Raw genomic sequence first — 20,664 nt, forward strand, 5'->3', positions numbered from 1 at the left:
TCTACCACTAGACGCCAGAAACACTCTCCCAACTCCCAACTGTGACAATTGAAAATGTCTCCAGATATTGCCAAATGTCCCCTGGGGGTAAAATCATTCCTAGTTGGAAATGACTGGGTTAGAGAGATTATTATTTAAGAATGTAAGAAATATTGGTTTTCATGCTACTTATTAAATATATTTATATGTGACATAATCATGGTTGGCTTGCACAGAGAAAAATTTTGAGGATTAAAAAGGCTTAAGTTTAGAAATGAACATCTATTTTTATTTTTAGTATTATATGTGAACTAAACCTAATAATTTTCTGAGCATATTGCTCTTTTTCTTTATGAACTCTTCCTGGAGTAATTTTCAAATATTGACTCATAGACAAAAATAATTCAGGAAATATGGATTTGTTATTTTAAGAAGTTACTAAAATTTATATTAAAAATTATCAGTACAATGATACAAAGTAATATTAATGGAAAGCAGTCAATCTAACTAAACTAAAGAAACTGTTGGTCTAGGAGATGACTTATTTGTGGGAAAGAAAGCAAAATACAGATTTAAAAATTCAGAAAACTCTGAGCCAATGCAAAAATGTATATCTAACTAAATTATTTACCTGTAAGTTTAGTATCTTATTTACAGATAAGAAAAAAAAAATTACATAAAAGCCTAATGATAAATCAATCCATTGTTCTCATGAAGTATAATTTTTAAGATTATTTAAAAATGATTCAGAAAGGTTAAGTGAAATTTTACTTATAACAAATTTCAAATATACTTCACAGAGTTTACATAGATAGTGAATTAAATATATGCTCCAGAAATCATATAATTTCAAAATGTTTTCCCATATCTCACAATGTTTTTCCTTATTCTAATCCTGTCAATTCACATATACATATCAGTATTTGAAATAATTATTGGAGAAAAATATTTTTGCGTTTCAAAGACACATTATATTTTTGGTTTGCTTTGTTTAAAACTAAGAAAAAAGCAGTATAAATTCTTACCAGAAAAATAGATTGCCACTAATTCTTTGTGTGCTGGCCTACCTGGCAGGGTTCTCTACTCTAAAGCAAGACAAAAGTGTGTAGAAACCAAACCATTCATATCTCTGTTACTCTGGCCAATGCCTGGGGAATAGTTAAGATAGATGATATTGGAATAGCGCCCAGCATTAGTCGGAACTGTAATGGGTTGTAAAGAAAAGGACAGAAATTATGGGAGAAGTGATTTAAACCACTACACAGCAGGCGGCCTAATCAAATGAAGTCACCATTAGCTTTTATCTCACCTTCACAGTAGTGTAATTGCTGCTTTCTTGGATATGGATTAAAATGCCATTCTCGCTTCTGGTCCTAAATTTTACTTCCAGACTGTTCACACCAAAAGGCTCCAACATGGCACCTCGTATGCTTTGCCTTAACAAATATTCCCGCTTCTCATTCTGACTCATGTGGTAGTCCAAGCGCCCTTTGCCTTCTAATGATAAGGCAGTGTCAGGAGTAATAGCTGAAAGCCAAAGAAAAAAAAAAGGAAAATGAATGCACTCATTCGGCATTTCTTGGAGAGTTTTCTAAAGTGACAAGAAATATTAAAAAGGAGAATGAAAATGTCAACTTTTGGGAATTAATGTCCCCCAACTCTACTCTTAAAAAATAATTTCCATTTAAGTCATTAACCATTTGGGAAATATTTACTAAACTATTTGCCACATTATATAAATTATGAATACCTAAAGACATAGCCACTTGTTGGAAATATGTACTTGAAAAATTTGTTTGTAAACATTTTCATTGGATTTCCAAAACATATGTTTGCATGATTTTAAGATGATTTGTAATCTTTAGTCTCTAGTACACTATAAATTTGGACAAAGACGTGTACAATCAAATATTTATATTTGTAACTAACTTTATTTCTAGTAGTCATCAGATATAATTTATCATCATGTATAATCAGTATGGTATATTATAATTTATCATAATCTGAAAAAATCCACACTCCAGAAATATAGAAGTTTAAATTATAGAAACAAATGATATAGCTCAAGAAAAAATATTAAGAAAATGAGCTCAAAACAATTTCAGCCCTGAACGATGCACTTTAAAAGCATACGTTTTACAGTATGTGGGTTATATCATGATTTAAGAAGAGTCTCAGGCATTTATCTAGCCAATGATTCATCTCATATTTCAGATATAATTAGGATCCTACTTACTAAATATTTATTACTTTAAAAATCACGTGACAACATGTTCTCTATGTTTTATTATATCTAATATAATTACACACAGTTACACTTTCTGCTACCAAGACCTTTTAGATTATATTATAGTCTCAATTTTATTATGCATTTCTATTCATTTTCATATTAGAATTGAATCAAATGATTTCTTAAATGTGGTCAGATACCTGCACTAGAGTTAAGTAACAATGTGTTTGAAAATGAAGAATTTTTACAAAAGAGGAGCCATTAGGGTTAGTTACTGAAATGTACAGCTTGAAATTAGAGAGCACTATTTTCTAATGATGATGTGAACATCATTAATGTCTAAATAATAGTAACATTACGGCTTAGAAAACAACTGATGACAGGGTTTTTAAAAGTAATATTCAGAACTAATTCTGGTTCTTATAAATTAAAATGAAAGTATCAACATGAATTTTAACCTATTATGATGCCATTGTAAGATGTTTTGAGCTCAGTGGTGAGTGACCTTTTTATGCACAAAAAAATCACCAGAAAAATATCCCCCAAAGGCAGATAATAGGACAAAAAAGCCTAAATATAACCATTGACATTTTAGATTGCCTAGCATTCTTATAAACAAAAATAACTGATAAAATATTTTAAAAATGGAAGCCATAGATTTAGTTATTAAATAATTCTATAAAAGAATATCATTCTTCTTCAGGTCACAAAAATAACTTTTAATATGTCACTGTATTTTACCAATTATTGCCCATTTAATATTTTCAATATTTAGAATGAAAGCATAATTTTTAATTCAATTACATACTTGGGTGCATATATTTTAATTTTCATAGTTATTATAATTTCCAGGGGAAGATGGAAGACCTTACATACATTTTTCACAGTATTTCCCAGTGAATCCCTCTTTGCAATGACACTGCTGCCATGACCAGTAATCCACACATGTGCCACCATGTTGACATGGGCTGCGAGTACAAGCACCTTCCAGCCTAGGGCATCTAAAATACAATCATATCGAGAGCCATAAGGCACATACAAGATGAACAGAAGTTTGCTAAAAGTTGATATAAACTTTTGTTAACCTGTTTAATTTCAAGAATTCCATTATTCGAAGCTCAAGTTACAATTAATTTGGAGAAACTAATCAAACTAGAAGTTTTCCTAGAAAACACAGTCTACCTCACACTAAAGAAGAGTCAAGAAAGAAGACATCTTACATAATAAGGAAAAAGATGTGACAATTTCTTCTTTAAATTAGCTCTTATTTGAATAAAATGCCTTGGTCAAATAAACACTTTGGTTAGTACATGTGAGCCAGGGACCACATATTTTTTGACACATGTCTACCAGGCTACACATGTAACTAATGTTTATTGAATGCCTACCAGATGCCATGTACATGGAAGTAAAATAATGAAAAAAACAACCATGCACTCAGCAAGTATTTATTTTTCCTTGTGGAAGAGACAGAAAGTAAAGGAAAAAATAGCTATGGGGAAAATTAAGGTGAGAAATGGTATAGTGTGTTTGGGGGTTTGCTGAATCTTTAGATTAGGCAGCGAATTCATCTCTGCTAAGACCTAAACAAAATAAGAGAATGAAGTGTATCTGCTAGAATAAAATTTCAGCTAGAGGAAACAGCCAGTAAGAAGGCCCTGAAATGCAAACGTACTGCCATGTTGGAGAAACGCCGAGGCCCAACATGGTTGGAGCTCAGGGAAGAAGAAGAAGAAGAGTAGTCAGATATGGTTGGAAGTTAAGGGTGATGGCAGATCAAAATAACCCTATTAGTCAGGATCAGGACTCTGGCTTTGAAGCTAGGTGAGATGGAAAACTATCAAAGCACTTTGAGCCAAGAAGTGAAAAGAATTGACTTGTGTTTTAAAAATGTCATTCTGCGCCTGGTGTGGTGGCTCATGCCTGTAATCCTAGCACTTTGGGAGGTGGAGGAGGGTAGATGACAAGGTCAGGAATTCAAGACCAGCCTGGTCAAGATGGTGAAACCCCGTCTCTACTAAAAATACAAAAATTAGCCAGGCATGGTGGCAGACACCTGTAATCCCAGCTACTCGGAAGGCTGAGGGAGAGAACTGCTTGAACCCAAGAGGCAGAGGTTGCCGTGAAACGAGATCGTGCCACTGCACTCTAGCCTCGGCGACAGAGTGAGACTTCGTCTCAAGGAAAAAAAAAAAAAAAAGGCATTCTGGACATAAGGTCTAACAGAGCTAGTTTTGGCTCTGTTAGGTAAATCTAAAAGTTTTGGCTCAGTAGGTTTTGACCTAAAAAGACATTCACAAAATATCTTTAAATGAAAAAAATTAATATTTTAAAAAAGTACTTTGTGAACATGGAGAGAGATACAAAAGGATGCACACCAAAGTATTAACAATGGTGGCAATCCCAATCCTGTGTTTCTCTGCTCTGTTTGATAGTAATAATAATAAAATAGTGTGACTTTAACAAAACAATAAGCACATGTAGAAAAAGAAAGACAAATGCCAAATGTTATTAAAATACTTAAGTTACAAACATTAGAAAGTATTCCCAGCTGTCTTTACAGTTCGATTTCAAGCAATCTCATCCAAAAGAATAATATGAGCAAAGATTTTTCTGAAAATGTGTTAATCACAGGGTAATTGGTATATTAATAAAATTGGAAACGACTAAAGTGTATAGCAATAGCTAAAATATAGCACATTCACATTATAGGATACTAAGCAGTCGTGAATATGACAGTAACCTAAGAGTAGTTGTCTCTGGGTGGTTAGATTATATGTTAATTTTATTTTCTTCCTTGTGTTTTTTCAGAATTTTTCAAATTTCAGTAATGAACAAAAGTAATTTTAAAATAAAATATATTATTTCTACAATTCCCAAGTTATTGCTAGAAACCTTATTAATAATCAAATAAAATAACCTTACAGTTCATAATTAATCAAGTTATTACCTGTTTTTAAAGCTGCATCAAGTTTTTGAGAATATGTATGTTTATAAGTAAAACTATTTAAGGTCAAATACAGTTCTATGTGCCCATGATAGCTAACATTTATATATCTCTATGTACCAGGGTCCTTTCTATATAATTTACCAACTTAACTCATTCAACCTTCACAACTCTTTGTAAGAGGGTAAAACATATACATGCACACATGCAAATATATATATGTACATATGTATTTTAGACTCTAGAAAACAAACATTAATTTTCTAATTGAATATCACATTTTATGCCAAAATTTCAAAAGTATATATAAATACTTAAAATTCAAAACAATGTAAATCATTTGGTATTTTTAGAGATTTGTGCATAATAGTTTCATCTTTCGATGCTCACTGAATCATGCTCTTTTTTGCACTTTTTTTCTTTTAAACAGTAAGAAATGAAATTGCCATACTGATCTAGGATGCCTTGTGCTGCCAAAGCTTGACTGGGTTCCAGAGGCCTTCCATTGACTGCAAACTCCATTATACAGCCAACAAAATCATGGCTTTCCACGTGTCCTCTCCTCTGAAGGATTGGTTCTAGCGATCTGATACCTCCAACTGTGACTCTATTTGGCTGAACATCAAGAGTCCTAAATAAAAAATGGAAGATATAAATATTAGTGCCAAAAGAGTACATTTTTAGTATAATGTTTAGGTCAAATTAGAGTAAATATAGCTTTTTTAGCATTTATTATAGTGTGATAAATTTCAATGGAAAACATAACACGTGGAAGAGTGTCCCATAAACACACAGAGATGTTAGGCTTCCAAATTATGAAAAATATTAAAACTTACGGAAATTTTATTTTCAAATAGTCAAATTAGATGCATATTATCACAATACTGAGTCAATAAGAAGGAGCACATTCTCAAAGGGAAGATAATGCTGTAGAATTAGTGGCAACTCTAATATTTATGTTAGATTACATTGCTCCTTTCCTGCAGAGATAATAAGGGATATCAATAAGTTGATCAATGCAAGGGATGCCAATAAGTTGATTGAGGCAATGAATGAGGCGTCATGATGCATGACTACTTATTTTTCTCTGTTTATCATTTTTCCTGTTAAACTCACTTACTTTCTAGTAGATTACTGCTGCATTCAGTTTTAGGTGCTATGGAAACATATCTGTTAATTTTCATATAAACTTTTAGAAATGCATTTGAAAGAACTGGGGCCTTTATCCTACATGTTTTCCAGGTAATATGCAATTATTTCATGAATCTTTCCAAAGACTACTGGCTATTTTTAATTTCCTTTTCTCCAGTTTTATCCTGTTTCTACCACTTCATTTCACACATTTTAACAAATTTTGCACAGTAATTATTGACTTTTATATTATGAAAATTTGGGGAGGGAAATAAAATATCTTAAGCTTTATGCAATTCTTAGCATCATATAATTATTTTAGGTGTAAATTTTCTTTTTAAAAATTTTAAGTAACCATAAAGATTAAACTAATCATATTCCTTACCAGTCATCTGAAACTGCCACATTACTGACAGTACAATATCCTGGCTCTTGGTTCTCAGAACAGGAGTCCACAGTTAAGGAGGCTGCCTATGAAGCAAGAGAAGGAAAGGTTCAACTTTGAGTTCTACTGTCCCTATTAGTCTTTCCAGCCAACAGTACCCAAGACTTGTTTCTATGTGAACATAATTTGGAAACTGTAAAAACATCTTGATTTAATGTAAAAATCACATAATTATAATACTGAATTATGCACACATGCTTTTTTGATATCTCTAAAATTATGACTATCTTTATCTATAACGTAAAGGGTACTTTGAAAAATCTTCTCCTGCTGCCTTGTTTTATAGACGAAAAAAGATAAAAATGCCATTAATCTTCTTTAGAATAATACACAGTAGGTCTGAAACATCTTCCTGGGGATAACAATCTTAAGAAACACGTTTATTGTACTATCAAGCTATTTTAACAAAAGAAAAGCCTCTTAATTTTTGATTTTCAAAAGTCTAATATGATTTCAGCCATATTTACAAAAAGATTATAAAAATACAGTATAAATATTAGTATAGCAATGTATGAAAATTTAAATATTTGGATTAAAGTTTGAGATATGTTAAACAAACCAAGTAAGTGCTCTTCCCATTTTTGTTAAGAATAATTATAAGTAACATAATAGCATATCTCTGTATAATCAGGGTACATTACTGTAAATCACTTTACAGTAGAAAATCCCCAATAGTATTTAAATAATGACTAAGTAGTCATTTTTGCATATCCCCTTGAGACAAAAGCTTTCTGTTTAGTAGAACATATGAATACTCCTTTTGACTAATAAACAAAGTCATAAATTTATAGTTAAAAGGCCTAAGAATATGATAACCATAGAAGTCAGAGTCCTATATAATGAGTATCATCAACTGAGATGGCTGCAGTCCACTCTAAGACCAAAGCTGTGTATAAATATTATTGTGTAATCTGCAGTGCTATTGTGATGATGCACCTCCTTTGTTCCCCAAACTTCATTAAAATTTGACAAATGACAAACTTTGCCTATTTTGGTTGCTGAAATCATAAGGATAGAGTGTAGTGCCAGTAAATCATAGGAATAGTCATAATTCATTATCCAAATGGATAGGAGTTTTAAAGTTTTCTTCCAATGCAGACAATAAAGTGTTATTCTAAATTTATGAATGCCATAGACAGGGGTAATCCAAATTTGTTATATATATAAAAGAGAAATATAAATACAATGCAGCCATCCATTTATCAGAATGCTTATCATTTCAGTTTAATAAGAGCAAAGCAAATGTAGGAAACAGTCCAGGAAGATTAAGCAAGTTGACTAATAACATGGCTCACTTAAATGCAAAGTTTTCAATGTCAAATTTTCTGTATTGAAAAATCAGGCCACTTTCATTGTGAACGAAAATGATTAATTTGCTTAATATCCCACTTTTGTCAATATTGCTTATGAATTTTAGGCAGTGTCCATAAACCATATATTTAAATGGGAGACTTGCAAAAATTCATCTGAAGTATCTCACATTTTAAAAATAAAGACTGAAGTGAATTTGTAGTTAATTTATTAATTGTTTAGCAAATATTAATGGCTAACATATTCTTAAATATTTCTAAGAGTTAATTATTATAAGCACCATACAATAAACTCTGTGAACCATGTGGATTTTTTTCTTGCCATTTTCTTCAAGTAATAATAAATACATTTTTTAGGAAAAATTTACACTTCCAATTCCCTGGCAAGACATTTATGCCCCATTTAGTTAATTCTTTTGATAGTTATGATTATTTCTAGTTATCTGTAAAATGAGGTGACAATCAATCTCAAAAGCAGTATTAAGTTTTCATAATTCAACTTCTGTTACTTTGGTGACTATTTGATTGAACGTATATTATGCAAGTATCCTTCTAGAGATCCCTAAAACTATCATAAACTAGAAAGTACCACATGGATATTTATACATGCCTCAACTAGAAAAATAACCTTGGATAAGAAAATTGCATTTTAGTCATTGTTAGTGTTTCATATACGTCTAAAAGCTTGGGGATACTTCAGAGTTAAATTTTCTTTCTTTTACTGTTGAATTTTTCAACCTTTACCACCATAAATTAAAATGTTTTACCTCTACTTATGCAATGATTTAAAGCTTAGAGGTTAATGATTTTGCCAGTTTCCAACCAAAACTATTCTGAAATGTAGAAAATGACAAATTCAGAATCCAGCAGGAGCCTTATTTGGATGTTTTCTGAAACAGGAAGACATTTTTCCTATGACTCAAGTAATAATGACAGAGTTTTTTTCACATTTGTTATTACTAAAAATTGATGACTACGGTCACAATAATACAAATAAACTGCAGTACCTCCTTCTCCATTCACCTCTTACTCCTCTGTCTTTGTTTGATTGAATCAAATGCTCATGAAGTTTAATGCGACCTTGGAGGTCTTCAGGTAAAATCATTTATTTTACATTATAGTATACTTGACAACGTACCAGAAATATGGTTATCTTACATATGTGTCACGTGGTGAGGTGATATCTACTATTACTCATCAGCTTTAGGATATTATTATGGCTAATGTGAGCCCACTCTATACATATCGATATCCAAATTTTTTCTAATTCTTTAAGGCCTAACATTTCTGGTTACATCAATCATCAGGAATACAAGAATTGTTTAAATCTATATTCTTCCAAGGTCTTCCTCTGAGCGCCCCAGTTTGATATTATGCTGATTTTTAAAATCTCAAGCAAAAATCAATGCAATAAACTATTACTAATTAGAAAATATATTTTATGCAAGATTTGTTTGTTATACCTCTACAAATGTTCATTGAAGTCAGGTTGGATTTTTAGGTACTACTCATAATTTAAACTTCCTTGAGATCAAGATCAAGTAAAATATTCTATTATTTTTACTGCAAAAGGTTATATGAAGGTAGTGTTGGTGATAATTCAGAGTGACTAACACCTGTTTAACACCTAGTTCACAGAAATAAAATTTTAATTATGATTCATATTAACCTTTACAATAATATAGAAATGTGGGTATATTATTAGAATTAAAATATAAAATATTATGTCTTGACATCATTTTCAGAATGTTGGGGATAATTTTATTAAGTAAATACCATATAAATTAAATATATTAGAAAAATGTTCCAGCTAGAAAATATTAACACTAGGTTCAAAAGGAAATGGAAAAGGGTATATAACTAAAATGATTGATAAAAATCATATAATACTTTTGTTTTCTCATCAATATTCAAGCAACATACATTTAATAACCTGGTAGGACCCTGAATGCAGTTTGACGGATGTGGCGATATCCATGAATGAAATGTCTGAGCACCTACCCTTCACCATGTTGACACAATCACTTGGTTACCTTTAAAGCTAATCATTATTCTTTCTCTCCCTCATAATTAAAAATAGTTCTGTATTTTAAAACTTGCTTAAATTTCCTTTAATGTTGTAGTAAATTAGAGTGGGGGAGAGAAAAGTCATTGTATCTGATGCCAATTCAAAGTAAACATGGATTTGTAAAATTTTCCTGAAAGCAAATGACAAATTTTGTTCTTTGATAATAGATTGCTTGTTATGGGTATTGGTCAAAATAATTAATATTATAAGGTAGTTTCTGTCTTATGCCCTTATGAAATTGGTAATTATAGATTGCACAAACTTTAGCTTTTAAAATTAACTATGGGTCATAGGGAAAAAAAACTAGTAAAAACGTGGTTAAAAACATTTTAAATATTACTTCTTAATATTGCCTATATGCATTCAGCAATATAACATATTCCATAAATTTAGTGGCAAAAGTTTCTCTGCAGTTATACAAATGTATGATTCACATGATCAGTCTAAGAGCTATATAAGTCACCATATCTTTTGAAGATTGCTATGAAGTCAGAAATAAGATTACAATCATTTGGATACCAAGTTTCTTCATTTAAAAATGATCACTTATTTTGTTGTTTAGGTTAAGAGCACTTAATTTTGTTGTTTAGGTTAAGCTTTCTTTTTAATAGACAGTTTAACATTTTACAAAATTCTATCCATTTATCTAGGATGAATTATAAATCTTAACAGTAACCACACTTTTAAAGGCTCAAAGTTAAAGTGCAAAAATACTTTAAGGCAGATTTGTTAGCATTTTCTTATAAAAAATCCTTGATAGCTATTAGAATTGGGGAAAATATGGAGAGAAAGTTTTGAAGATAAAGAAAGAATAAAAAATAAATAAGCCCTTCCATTCTATTACACCATGTCAAGTATTTTCAACCACTCATAAAGAAAAGATGTGATGCATTTTCCTTTATAAAGAAAAATATTTATTTGTTTAATAAATAGATGTGTCATTCTTATAACATGAAAGCCACATAATAAAATTAATATAATCTATAAGTACATGCATGCCTCATTTTATTGCACCTCACTTTATTGCATTTTAAAATATTTTGTTTCTCACAAATTGAAGATTTCTGGTAACCCTGCATCCAGCAAGTCTATCAGCACCATTTTTCCAACAGCATGTGCTTACTTTGTGACTGTTAGTCACATTTTGATAATTCTCACAATATTTCAAATACTTTCATTATTATTTTATGTGGCATGGTGATTTGTGATGAGTGAAGTGTCTTTTGATGTGACTTTTATAATTATTTTGGGGCATCATGAACCATGCCATATACGATGGCAAGCTTAATTAATAAATGTTGTTTATGTACTGGCTGCTCCATCAATTGGCTGTCCCCGGTCTATCTACCCATCCTCAGGCATTCTTGTATCCTGAGATACAACACTACTGAAATTATGCCAACAAATGACCCTAGAATGGCCTCTTAAGTGCTCAAGTGAAAGAAAGAGTTGCACGTCTCTCACTTTATATCAAAATGCAAAAATGATTAAGCTTAGTGAGGAAGGCATGTCAAAAGCCAAGATAAACCAAAAGCTAGGCCTCTTGTGCCAAATAGCCAAGCTGTACATGCAAAGCAAAAGTTCTTGAAGGACATTAAAAGTGCTACGCCAGTGAATACACAAATGATAAGCCTTATTGCTGATATGGAGAAAGTTTCAGCAGTCCGGATAAAAGATCAAACCTGTTACAACATTACCTTAAACCAACACTTAATCTAGTAAAAGGCCTTAACTCCCTTCCATTGCATGAAGGCTGAGAGAGGTGAGGAAAGAAACTACGGAAGAAAAGTTGGAAAATAGCAGTGGTTGGCTCATGAAGTTTAAGGGAAGAAGTCATCTCTGTATGTAAAAATACAAAGCACAGCAGCGAACGGTTGATATAGAAGCTGCAGTAAGTTATGCAGAAGATCTAGCTAAGGTCATTGATGAACGTGGCTACACTGAAGAAAAGACTTTCAATGTAGAATAAACAGCATTTTATTAGAAGGTCATCTAGGATTTTCATAGCTAGAGGAAAGAGGTGAATGCCTGGATTAAAAGCTTCAGAGGATAGGCTGATTCTCTTGTCAGGGGCGAACATAGCTGGTGTCTTGAAGTTGAAACCAGTGCTCCTTTTCCAGTCTAAAAATCCTAGGGTCTTTAAGAACTGCGTTCTATCAGTAAACAGAAATGCATGAATGACAGCACATCTGTTTACAGCATGGTTTATTGAATATTTTTAAGCCCACTGTTGAGATCTACTGCTCAGAAAAAAAGATTCCTTTCAAAATATTACATCTGAAGGCTCAGATGTTTCTTAGCATTTTTAATGAAGTGTTTTTTGATTAAGGTATGTACATTTTGTAGAAAAGTATTTCTCCTCTGTTCCTAAATTGTTTCTTCAGTCAAGGCAGAAATACTTAGGAAAGAAAGGTAGTTATTTTAAGTATAGTCCTGACATGGCCTTAAAAACATACAAAAAATATCAATGAAATTTTTACTCACTAGGTTATTTTCTTAATTGTTCTCTTTTTTATTGTTTGTGGACAGAGTTGTCATGAGCAAACGAAAAATATTATTTCTAAGACGTTATTCATAACTAAAGTGTCCATTTAATGAATAAACATAATTTAACATCATTTGCACCCCAATTCATACTTTATTTCAAGATCTAATTGGATATACAACAACAGTTAAAATGAGGTTTATGTAGGATGAAATACTCACCATTCCTGCTCTCCTGGCAATCACAGTGTGAAAATGTCCATCTGACACCTTCTTCATGGTGGTGAGTTTATATGTACCACTGCCTAAATTATAAGAGAATCTTAGTCTTTCTTCAGCAATTTCAAGGGCCAAAAACTCAGCCCGGTCGCCTGTTTGGTTGTCATAGTTGTAAAGCAATAAGGCATGACTTTTAATAGTGGCAAATTTGACATAAATATAGTTGTTATTCGGGTCCAAACTTGGAAATTCCATGTATGATAACTCCTCAAATCCATAACTGTTCAACTCACAGTGTTTTCCAAAGACACCTGTTGGAGGGAAAATTGACAAACTAGCATAAATTTTCAGATAAATTTTATTATGTATTTTGATTAAAATACTTTTGGATTATAAAATGAGCCATGTTTTAACAACATTTTTGTTACTTACCAAAAAATTCCATCTAAACTAAAATTGCAATAGAATTACAATCTTTATGAATTAATGATCTTTAAGACATGGCAGAAATGATTAACTGATATAATTATTTTTCATTGTCTAGGGAGCATATCTACGTGTGTTTGTTTCTAAAAATCACAGGCTTAGTGGGATGGAGTATGTCTGAAGAGATTTCTTTCCCAGAAAAGTTTCAAAATTTGTTGATTTTTTTTCTTTTCTTTTCTTTTTTTTTTTTTTTTTTTCAGATGCAGTTTCTCTTTTGTTGCCCAGGCTGCAACAGCATAATCTTGGTTCACTGCAACTTCCACCTCCCAGGTTCAAGCAATACTCCTGCCTCAGCCTCCCAGTAGCTAGGATTGCAGGTGCCTGCCACCACACCCGACTAATTTTGTATTTTTAGTAAAGACAAGGTTTCACCACATTGGTCAGGCTGGTTTTGAACTCCTAACCTTAGATGATCTGTCTGCCTCAGCCTCCCAAAGCGTTGGGATTACAGGCGTGAGCCACCGTGCCTGGCCCAAATGTGTTGATCTTTTCTAAGTTTTATTATGCTATAATTTTCAGCCAATATACTTCCTTCATAATATATATTTTTAGTAGAGACGAGGTTTCACCATGTTGGTCAAGCTGGTCTCGAACTCCTGACCTCAGGTGATCCACCCACCTTGGCCTCCCAAAGTGCTGGAATTACCAGAGTGAGCCACCAACCTCAGTCAATATATAGTTCTTAAAAATGATTTCGACTCAATTGAAGATGGTAAACTCATTTGTTTTGATTTTTGTTAAATCAGTACCTATATTTCAAGGACCACAAAATTAGGAAAGTGGAATCATTGGTATAGGAAAGGAAATAACTGTCTTTAAGTTTTTATCTCTTTCTTGTTTTATAACCTCTGTGGGTATGATTTATAACAGGCTACTTTAAAATAGCTGTCTGTTTTTCTGAAAGTCAGCATTCCCATTTGTTTGTGCTGGTTCTTTTTCAAACTTGAAAAATGAGTTTTATTGATGTTACAATGCTATGCCAAAATTCTTTTCCCACAAATAATAGTAGACTGTGGCAAATGATTGGAAAATTAATCCCCACCATACCTCATGATTCTTATTAACTTGCAAAGGCTTCATTTCTTAATTTTGGCTTTATAGGTCTTGTAAATGCATAAAATTTAGAGTGAGCGAATTGTTCAGCTAGAAGGAACTAATGCCATTACTTTATAGAGTATTTAAAACTTGCCTAAGGTCACAGAACCAAGAGAAACAGCCAAAATTTGAGGACATATCTACTGATTGTCTAGTTGTTTTGACTACCACATTGTATATCAAAACATTCTTTAAATTAAAACGGCCTAGAAGCTGCCATAAAAGCTTGTGTTATATATCTTTTCATTTTCTGCCCAGGCTGAAATAGTATTTTTTATAAAAGAGTAGAAATTATACATTATTTTTATTTTTAATCTTTAACTGAAGTAGAAAAGACAAAGGAATTATAAAAATGATATATATTGTATAGATTATATATATTATACATGGTATAAATTTATCTGATACATTATATATTTATTGTATCTATCACGTAGAATTTATATTTGTATTTTATACATTTCTATGGCATCTATATTTCATATTTATAATTTTTACGTATTAATAATTTATATATAAATACATTATGCAGAAAAGTAAGTGAAGTTAAAGTAAAAGCAGAAAAAAAGCATATAATTGAAATAAAAACATTACTGAAAAAAATTCTATTACGTGTTCACTTAGGTCTCTTCTGATTAAACTTTAATAAATCTACAACAATGTGCTGATTATACGTAGAAAGTATATAGATACTTATATTTTAAATCAATTGATAACTGTATTTTCAAACATGAAAATATTTCTTTATGGAAATTTTAAAAATTATTCTTAAAAGATTTTGGTACTATTTCTATACATATGTTGCATCTTGTCTTTGAAATATAATAATAAAATTTAATAAGGTTTTAAAATCTGCCTTTCAAATGAAATGCCAAGAAATAAATCTAACTAAAGGTCCAGAAAAATAATGAAAATTACTCTAATAAAAGATACTGCATGTATAAATTATTATATCAAAATATTAAAATAAATCTATCTTTTAACTAAAATCTTTTATATATATTTTAGTAATTATACATATAATGTACATATATACACATATTATATATACTTGTGTATATACTCACACAATATTCCTTATTAATTTTAAGATATAGGATATCGTGTGTGTGTGTCTATGTATATAATATAAATATAGGATATTATGCATACATATACACATGTGCACATACATATATACACAATATCCTATGTTATATACATATGCCTGTACATATATAAAACACACATATATGAACATACATATAAAACATATATATATTTCAGTACAGATATATAAATAATACATATATATATAACAGGATATTGTTTTAGTAATTATACATATAATACACACATATACGCATATATAAAACACATATACACACAATAGCCTATTATGCGTATGTGCACATGTACATATATAAAATATAGGCTACTGTGTATATATGTTTTATGTATGTGTGAATGTGTATTATACGTACTATTATTAAAAATAACAAAGTAATTCTAAGAAGTTATAACCATACATGCTGCCTTTGTAATGTCTGAGGCACAATATGTTTTTCCTAAGACATAATCTAAATTTAAAAATCTAAGTATCTAAAAAATTTTTAAGAATCCAAGTAGCCAATCTTTTACTGATGAGAAGCTAAATAGTGTGAAAATCTTTTTTCCAACTTCAGAATGATAAAGTTTTTCTCTTTAAAGGACACAAGTGTAACTACCTACCTCTGGCAATTTATTGGAGGCATTCCATCTGACATTGTTATTTCTACTTTTCACCCACATTCAATTTGAGAATAAAAATCATTTTTGTTTTTAATTTTATCTCTTTAATTTCAATTTACATAGTAGTGTTTCAAAGATTTTTGTTTTGTTTTCTAAGTCCTTATGTTGTCAACTGAGAATGTCTAAGCTTAGATGTTATTTTTTGTCTTGCCACTGGAAGGAATAGGGTAGAAATTTGCACTGCCAGCTATGTGTGATTTGTGTCTTTTAACTTTACATTGTGTTCATCTTCCCCTGGGGCTCTCTAGCAGAGTGACAAGAAAGTAATTTGGATGCCAAAATAGTTCCATTTAATAGGCAACGACAGATGTATCACTACACTGCTGTAGCAACTTGTTTTTATTGTGTATCAATTTTCTTAAATTCTCAAATTTGCAATTATAATGTAAAGGAATCCCTAAAAATACGAACACCTCTGTTCAGTCACTTGAAAGTCATTTCTACTTTACACTCTAATTCCCTTATCTTTTGTCCCTAAACCTTAAGTTAAACCATGAAACTTAACTGTGGTTATCTGTAGAAAGCAGCGTCATTTAGGATTATGAAACATCGTTGTAAGAAACAAAAAGATTTTGGAGATCTAAAGTTGTGGTTATTTTGACCTTGATATACCTTTCATTACTTCATGGGCATTGTTAGTGAGAATTTCAAAGAACTCTTATAAAAAGAGGCTCTGTGAATGTCATACTGGATTGAAAACAAAAATTTGTGTTCTAGTCATTACATTTTCTTGGGGAAATTTTGTTTCAACTTCATTTTTTGACTTCAGGCAAATCACTCAACTTCTGAGCCTCAAAAGCATTGGTAGAATATATTCCTCAAAATTAGATGGTTTTTCTATTCCATTTGTCTTTATCGTTGTATTGATGTTGTGCTTAATAAAAACAGATAGTCATGAAATTGTTTGGAAGTTAAAAACAGTAAGTTACACTGGTAAGTGGGAACTGCAGACGTCTTTTAAATTCTATTATCTACTATAAGTTGAGCTTTACTTTTTGGGTCTGTATAGCACAGTTATAGGCCAAGGGAAGACTAGGAAAATATCCTTGTATTTTCTTGCTTAAGGAAAGAGACAGAGTCTTCTGGAGATGGATTCTATGTTGTTGGGTAAAGCAGCCTTTTAAAAAAGTGGAATAATCACAAACTTAGGAAATAAATCAAGCTAATATAAATGCTTCCTCTCAATCTCTTATAGTTTTTGGCTAGCACATTAATTGGTAACAGTTAGGTAAGACATGGAAGGACCTTTTAGTTCATTCCACTAGGGCGAATAAATATGCCTGTATACAAAAAAAAATCTTTTACTCAAAAGAAAACATTAGTCTGAAATTTTATTAGTCATGTAGTATCAGCTACAAAAAACCTATTATGAAAACTTCATGTATACTTACTAATTCCTTCTAATAAAATTGGTTGAATTAATGTATAAAACAAAATTTAAAATTAATGTAAAAAGGAAAATTTAAAAACATAATATCCACAAAAGTAAAACAAACAAGCGAACCTCACTTTGACTACTCAAAGATTTGAAATAGAGAGTGATGTCATAGAGTGCTTAAAGAATTTTTTATTGGATAAGTTCTCAGCTAAAAAGAAGGCATCCATAAATCTTTGAGGGGAAATGTCCTAGGGAAACAACATTAATTCAATTATCTTGAGTTGACTCTTTTTTTAGTAACCATCAATGCAATGTATTCAATGGGATTTCCATTAACTAACTTTTACAAATATTAAACCTTTAAGATTTTACTTTTCATGTAAAGCAACAGTTTATTTGTCTTTCATGGCCATAATATAACAAAATTGCTAAACTATGTGCCAAAATGAACTTACATTTTATATCAACAAATAAGTTTCACTCACCAAATGGACAATGACAATAATAAGAATCCACGCCACTTTGGCAGGAACCACCGTTAAAGCAGGGGTTGCATTCACAGTAATTGACTGAAGATTCACACATTTTACCTAAAATATACAAATTCATTTTTTAAAAAATCTCACACATAAATATGTTAACACCATCATAGCATTACCATATGTAAAAATCTTTCCCAAGGCATATCATGGAAAGAAGAAATACAAAAACATTTTATGTGACATAAGGAAATTAGAATAATATCTTAGAATTTAAAATCTTGTTTCGTTGTCCTATTGTAAAAAGCTCATTATAATATTTAAAAAATAATTTACATAATCATCTTGGAAGAAAATACTGTTTGCAGAGAAATAACATAATAAACATATTTAAATGCTTTCATTGAATTTATTTTCTTTTCAATGTCCCTTCATCTTTTATATTTTATAGGCGGAGAGTTGAATTTTTACAGTATTCTTTTTACTGCAGAGATTTTCTTGACTTAGGTATTTCAAAGATAATAATTTATCTTATTATCAAACTATAATCCTTCTACTATCAAGAAATATCACTTATACATATCTCTTGTAAAGCAGAAGAAATAAGAAAATGCATCATATTTTCAAATTCTTATGAAAATTTATTCTTAACTACAGGTTATGCATACTTTGTCTTTTGTCTTAAGTGGTAATACATAAGCAGCATATTTTTCAGTTTTTAAAGACTTTTCTCATATGTGATCTTGTTAAATTGAATCAACTAATACTGACGGAGTGCTCATTACGGGCCAGGCATTATAATGGATGGAGATATGGCAGTGAAGAAAGCAAACAAGTGTCTTCAGACTGTGGTTCCATTTTAGTAGGGAGTATTAATCCACACAAAGGAAATACTTACATTTCACAGGTAAAAAAGAAAAGTCTCTTGGAGGGTAATATATTGTCTGTGAAACTGTAAAACTATGACACAAACCAATTCAGGGCTTCTGCTCCCATATCCAGTTTTCACAAAACTCTGATGGAGTAGTTGATCATTGGTACACAAAACTTAGGGTATAAGTCCCACTTGTTTTTGTTGTTGTTGTTCATTTTTACCTAAATTTTAACATGTTCTAATATCACTGTTCTATAACTTGAAAGTATAATTATTTGATATATTCATTAGGATCTAATTTTCAAATTTCATAAAGCAGTGAGATGTTACAGAATTTTTAGTCAATTTCTATTCATTGAGAGTAGGATTGTAAACGCTAAGGCATTTGTTTCTGTAAAGCTGCTTTCTACTTCCAAACCCAATTTCACTAATGCATTTATTAGATAGCTCATGAAGCAATATGCATTCTATATGCACAACTAGGCCTAATGCTGAGCATAGATAATTCATTTCATCATACCAACTTTACTTAAAACACAGTCAAAATTTTGTTTAACTAGGTTCTGTTTTTGTGGCTTGATTATGGAGCCACACTTGTTCTGGTCTGAAATTATAAGTGTGAGTCACATCTCATGACACTGCTAACTAAGCCCATTTCTGTACATAGTATAATTATAAACACAACATTTTTCCCTTTATAAATAAATTGGGAATCTCCTTACAAGGCAAAACACTGAGCTAACAATTTCAGAATACCTTTCTATTGTAAGGCAAGAGCATGAAAATAAACAAGTTACAAATTCATGGGCACGGAAGTCCGATTTTAACTAATGTAGCAGTGTACTACATTTGAGAAATAGGCAGGAACACTTACGACTATAAGATAGTGCTTGGTTTCTCAACAGAGAGTTGCTGTTTCATAGAACTCGTTCCTATTTTTTTTTCCAACTGAGTATGTGACAGGCCATTTTAATGATGTAGGTCTTTTTTCTTGTAGCACAATATTGCCCAGTTGCAAATACATAAGCTCTACTGGCTATATTTTTTATTAGTTGCCATCAGGAAAGTAATATTCTACTCTTTCCATTTTTCTTTTCACTGTAAAAGCATACATAATTTTCACTTGTGCTTTTTGACTAGGTACAATTTTACTTCCTTTTATTCCTTTCTTTATCCAAAAAATTATTTTACAGTTGCATTAAAAGTAAGATGAATGAAATACATAGACATATATGTATGTATAAGTGTGTTCAATATAACCTTCTTATCATGAAAACATTTTAGTGGGTTACAAAATTGCCAGCTTCACTTCTTAAAGACTGGAAATGAGGAACAAACAACAAGTAACAAATTTAGAGGATACTGTCAAGTATACTTTCTCACATACCTGGACATATGTGCTCTCTAAGAAAAATATATGAGTATAAATCCCAAGTCATTGTTCCTATAAAGCTACTGTATATTTTTGAATTTCGTTTGGAAATACTACCTTTGTAATCTTGATTTAAATAGCAACAAATGAAATCTACGTGTTGTTCTTTTTGTGTATATAATTTATATGAATCAATTATCTTATTTACTCTGTATAAAATATTTTAACATAGACGCCTGAGTTTAATTTAAATACAAACTACAGGCTATTGCAGTTACTCCAGAGTGAGAAGTGGAAAGACACCCTAATATAAATAAGACTTATTTGTTTATTAAAACATACAGTGACTATAAAGTGGCAGAAGATTTTATCAGTTACAAACTAATAAAATACTAGT

The 20,664-nt window shown here is 30.9% G+C and overlaps 1 protein-coding gene across 4 annotated transcripts in view; it reads right to left on the reverse strand.

The window, feature by feature from the left end:
* Positions 1-20,664, reverse strand: part of FAT4 (FAT atypical cadherin 4) — a 171,899-nt gene that overhangs the window by 10,228 nt on the left and 141,007 nt on the right. For all 4 annotated transcript variants that reach the window (XM_032292349.1, XM_032292347.1, XM_032292348.1 and 1 more), the window contains exons 11-16: positions 18,028-18,132; positions 12,817-13,124; positions 6,673-6,758; positions 5,608-5,787; positions 3,086-3,210; positions 1,289-1,506 (exon numbers count right to left, since the gene is read on the reverse strand). In XM_032292349.1, the coding sequence (XP_032148240.1) occupies positions 1,289-1,506; positions 3,086-3,210; positions 5,608-5,787; positions 6,673-6,758; positions 12,817-13,124; positions 18,028-18,132 (1,022 nt within the window). The remainder of the gene's footprint in view (positions 1-1,288; positions 1,507-3,085; positions 3,211-5,607; positions 5,788-6,672; positions 6,759-12,816; positions 13,125-18,027; positions 18,133-20,664) is intronic.

This window comes from Sapajus apella, unplaced genomic scaffold (assembly GCF_009761245.1).
Source record: "Sapajus apella isolate SASKATOON/1434 unplaced genomic scaffold, GSC_monkey_1.0 scaffold27, whole genome shotgun sequence".
Taxonomy (NCBI): Eukaryota; Metazoa; Chordata; class Mammalia; order Primates; family Cebidae; genus Sapajus; species Sapajus apella.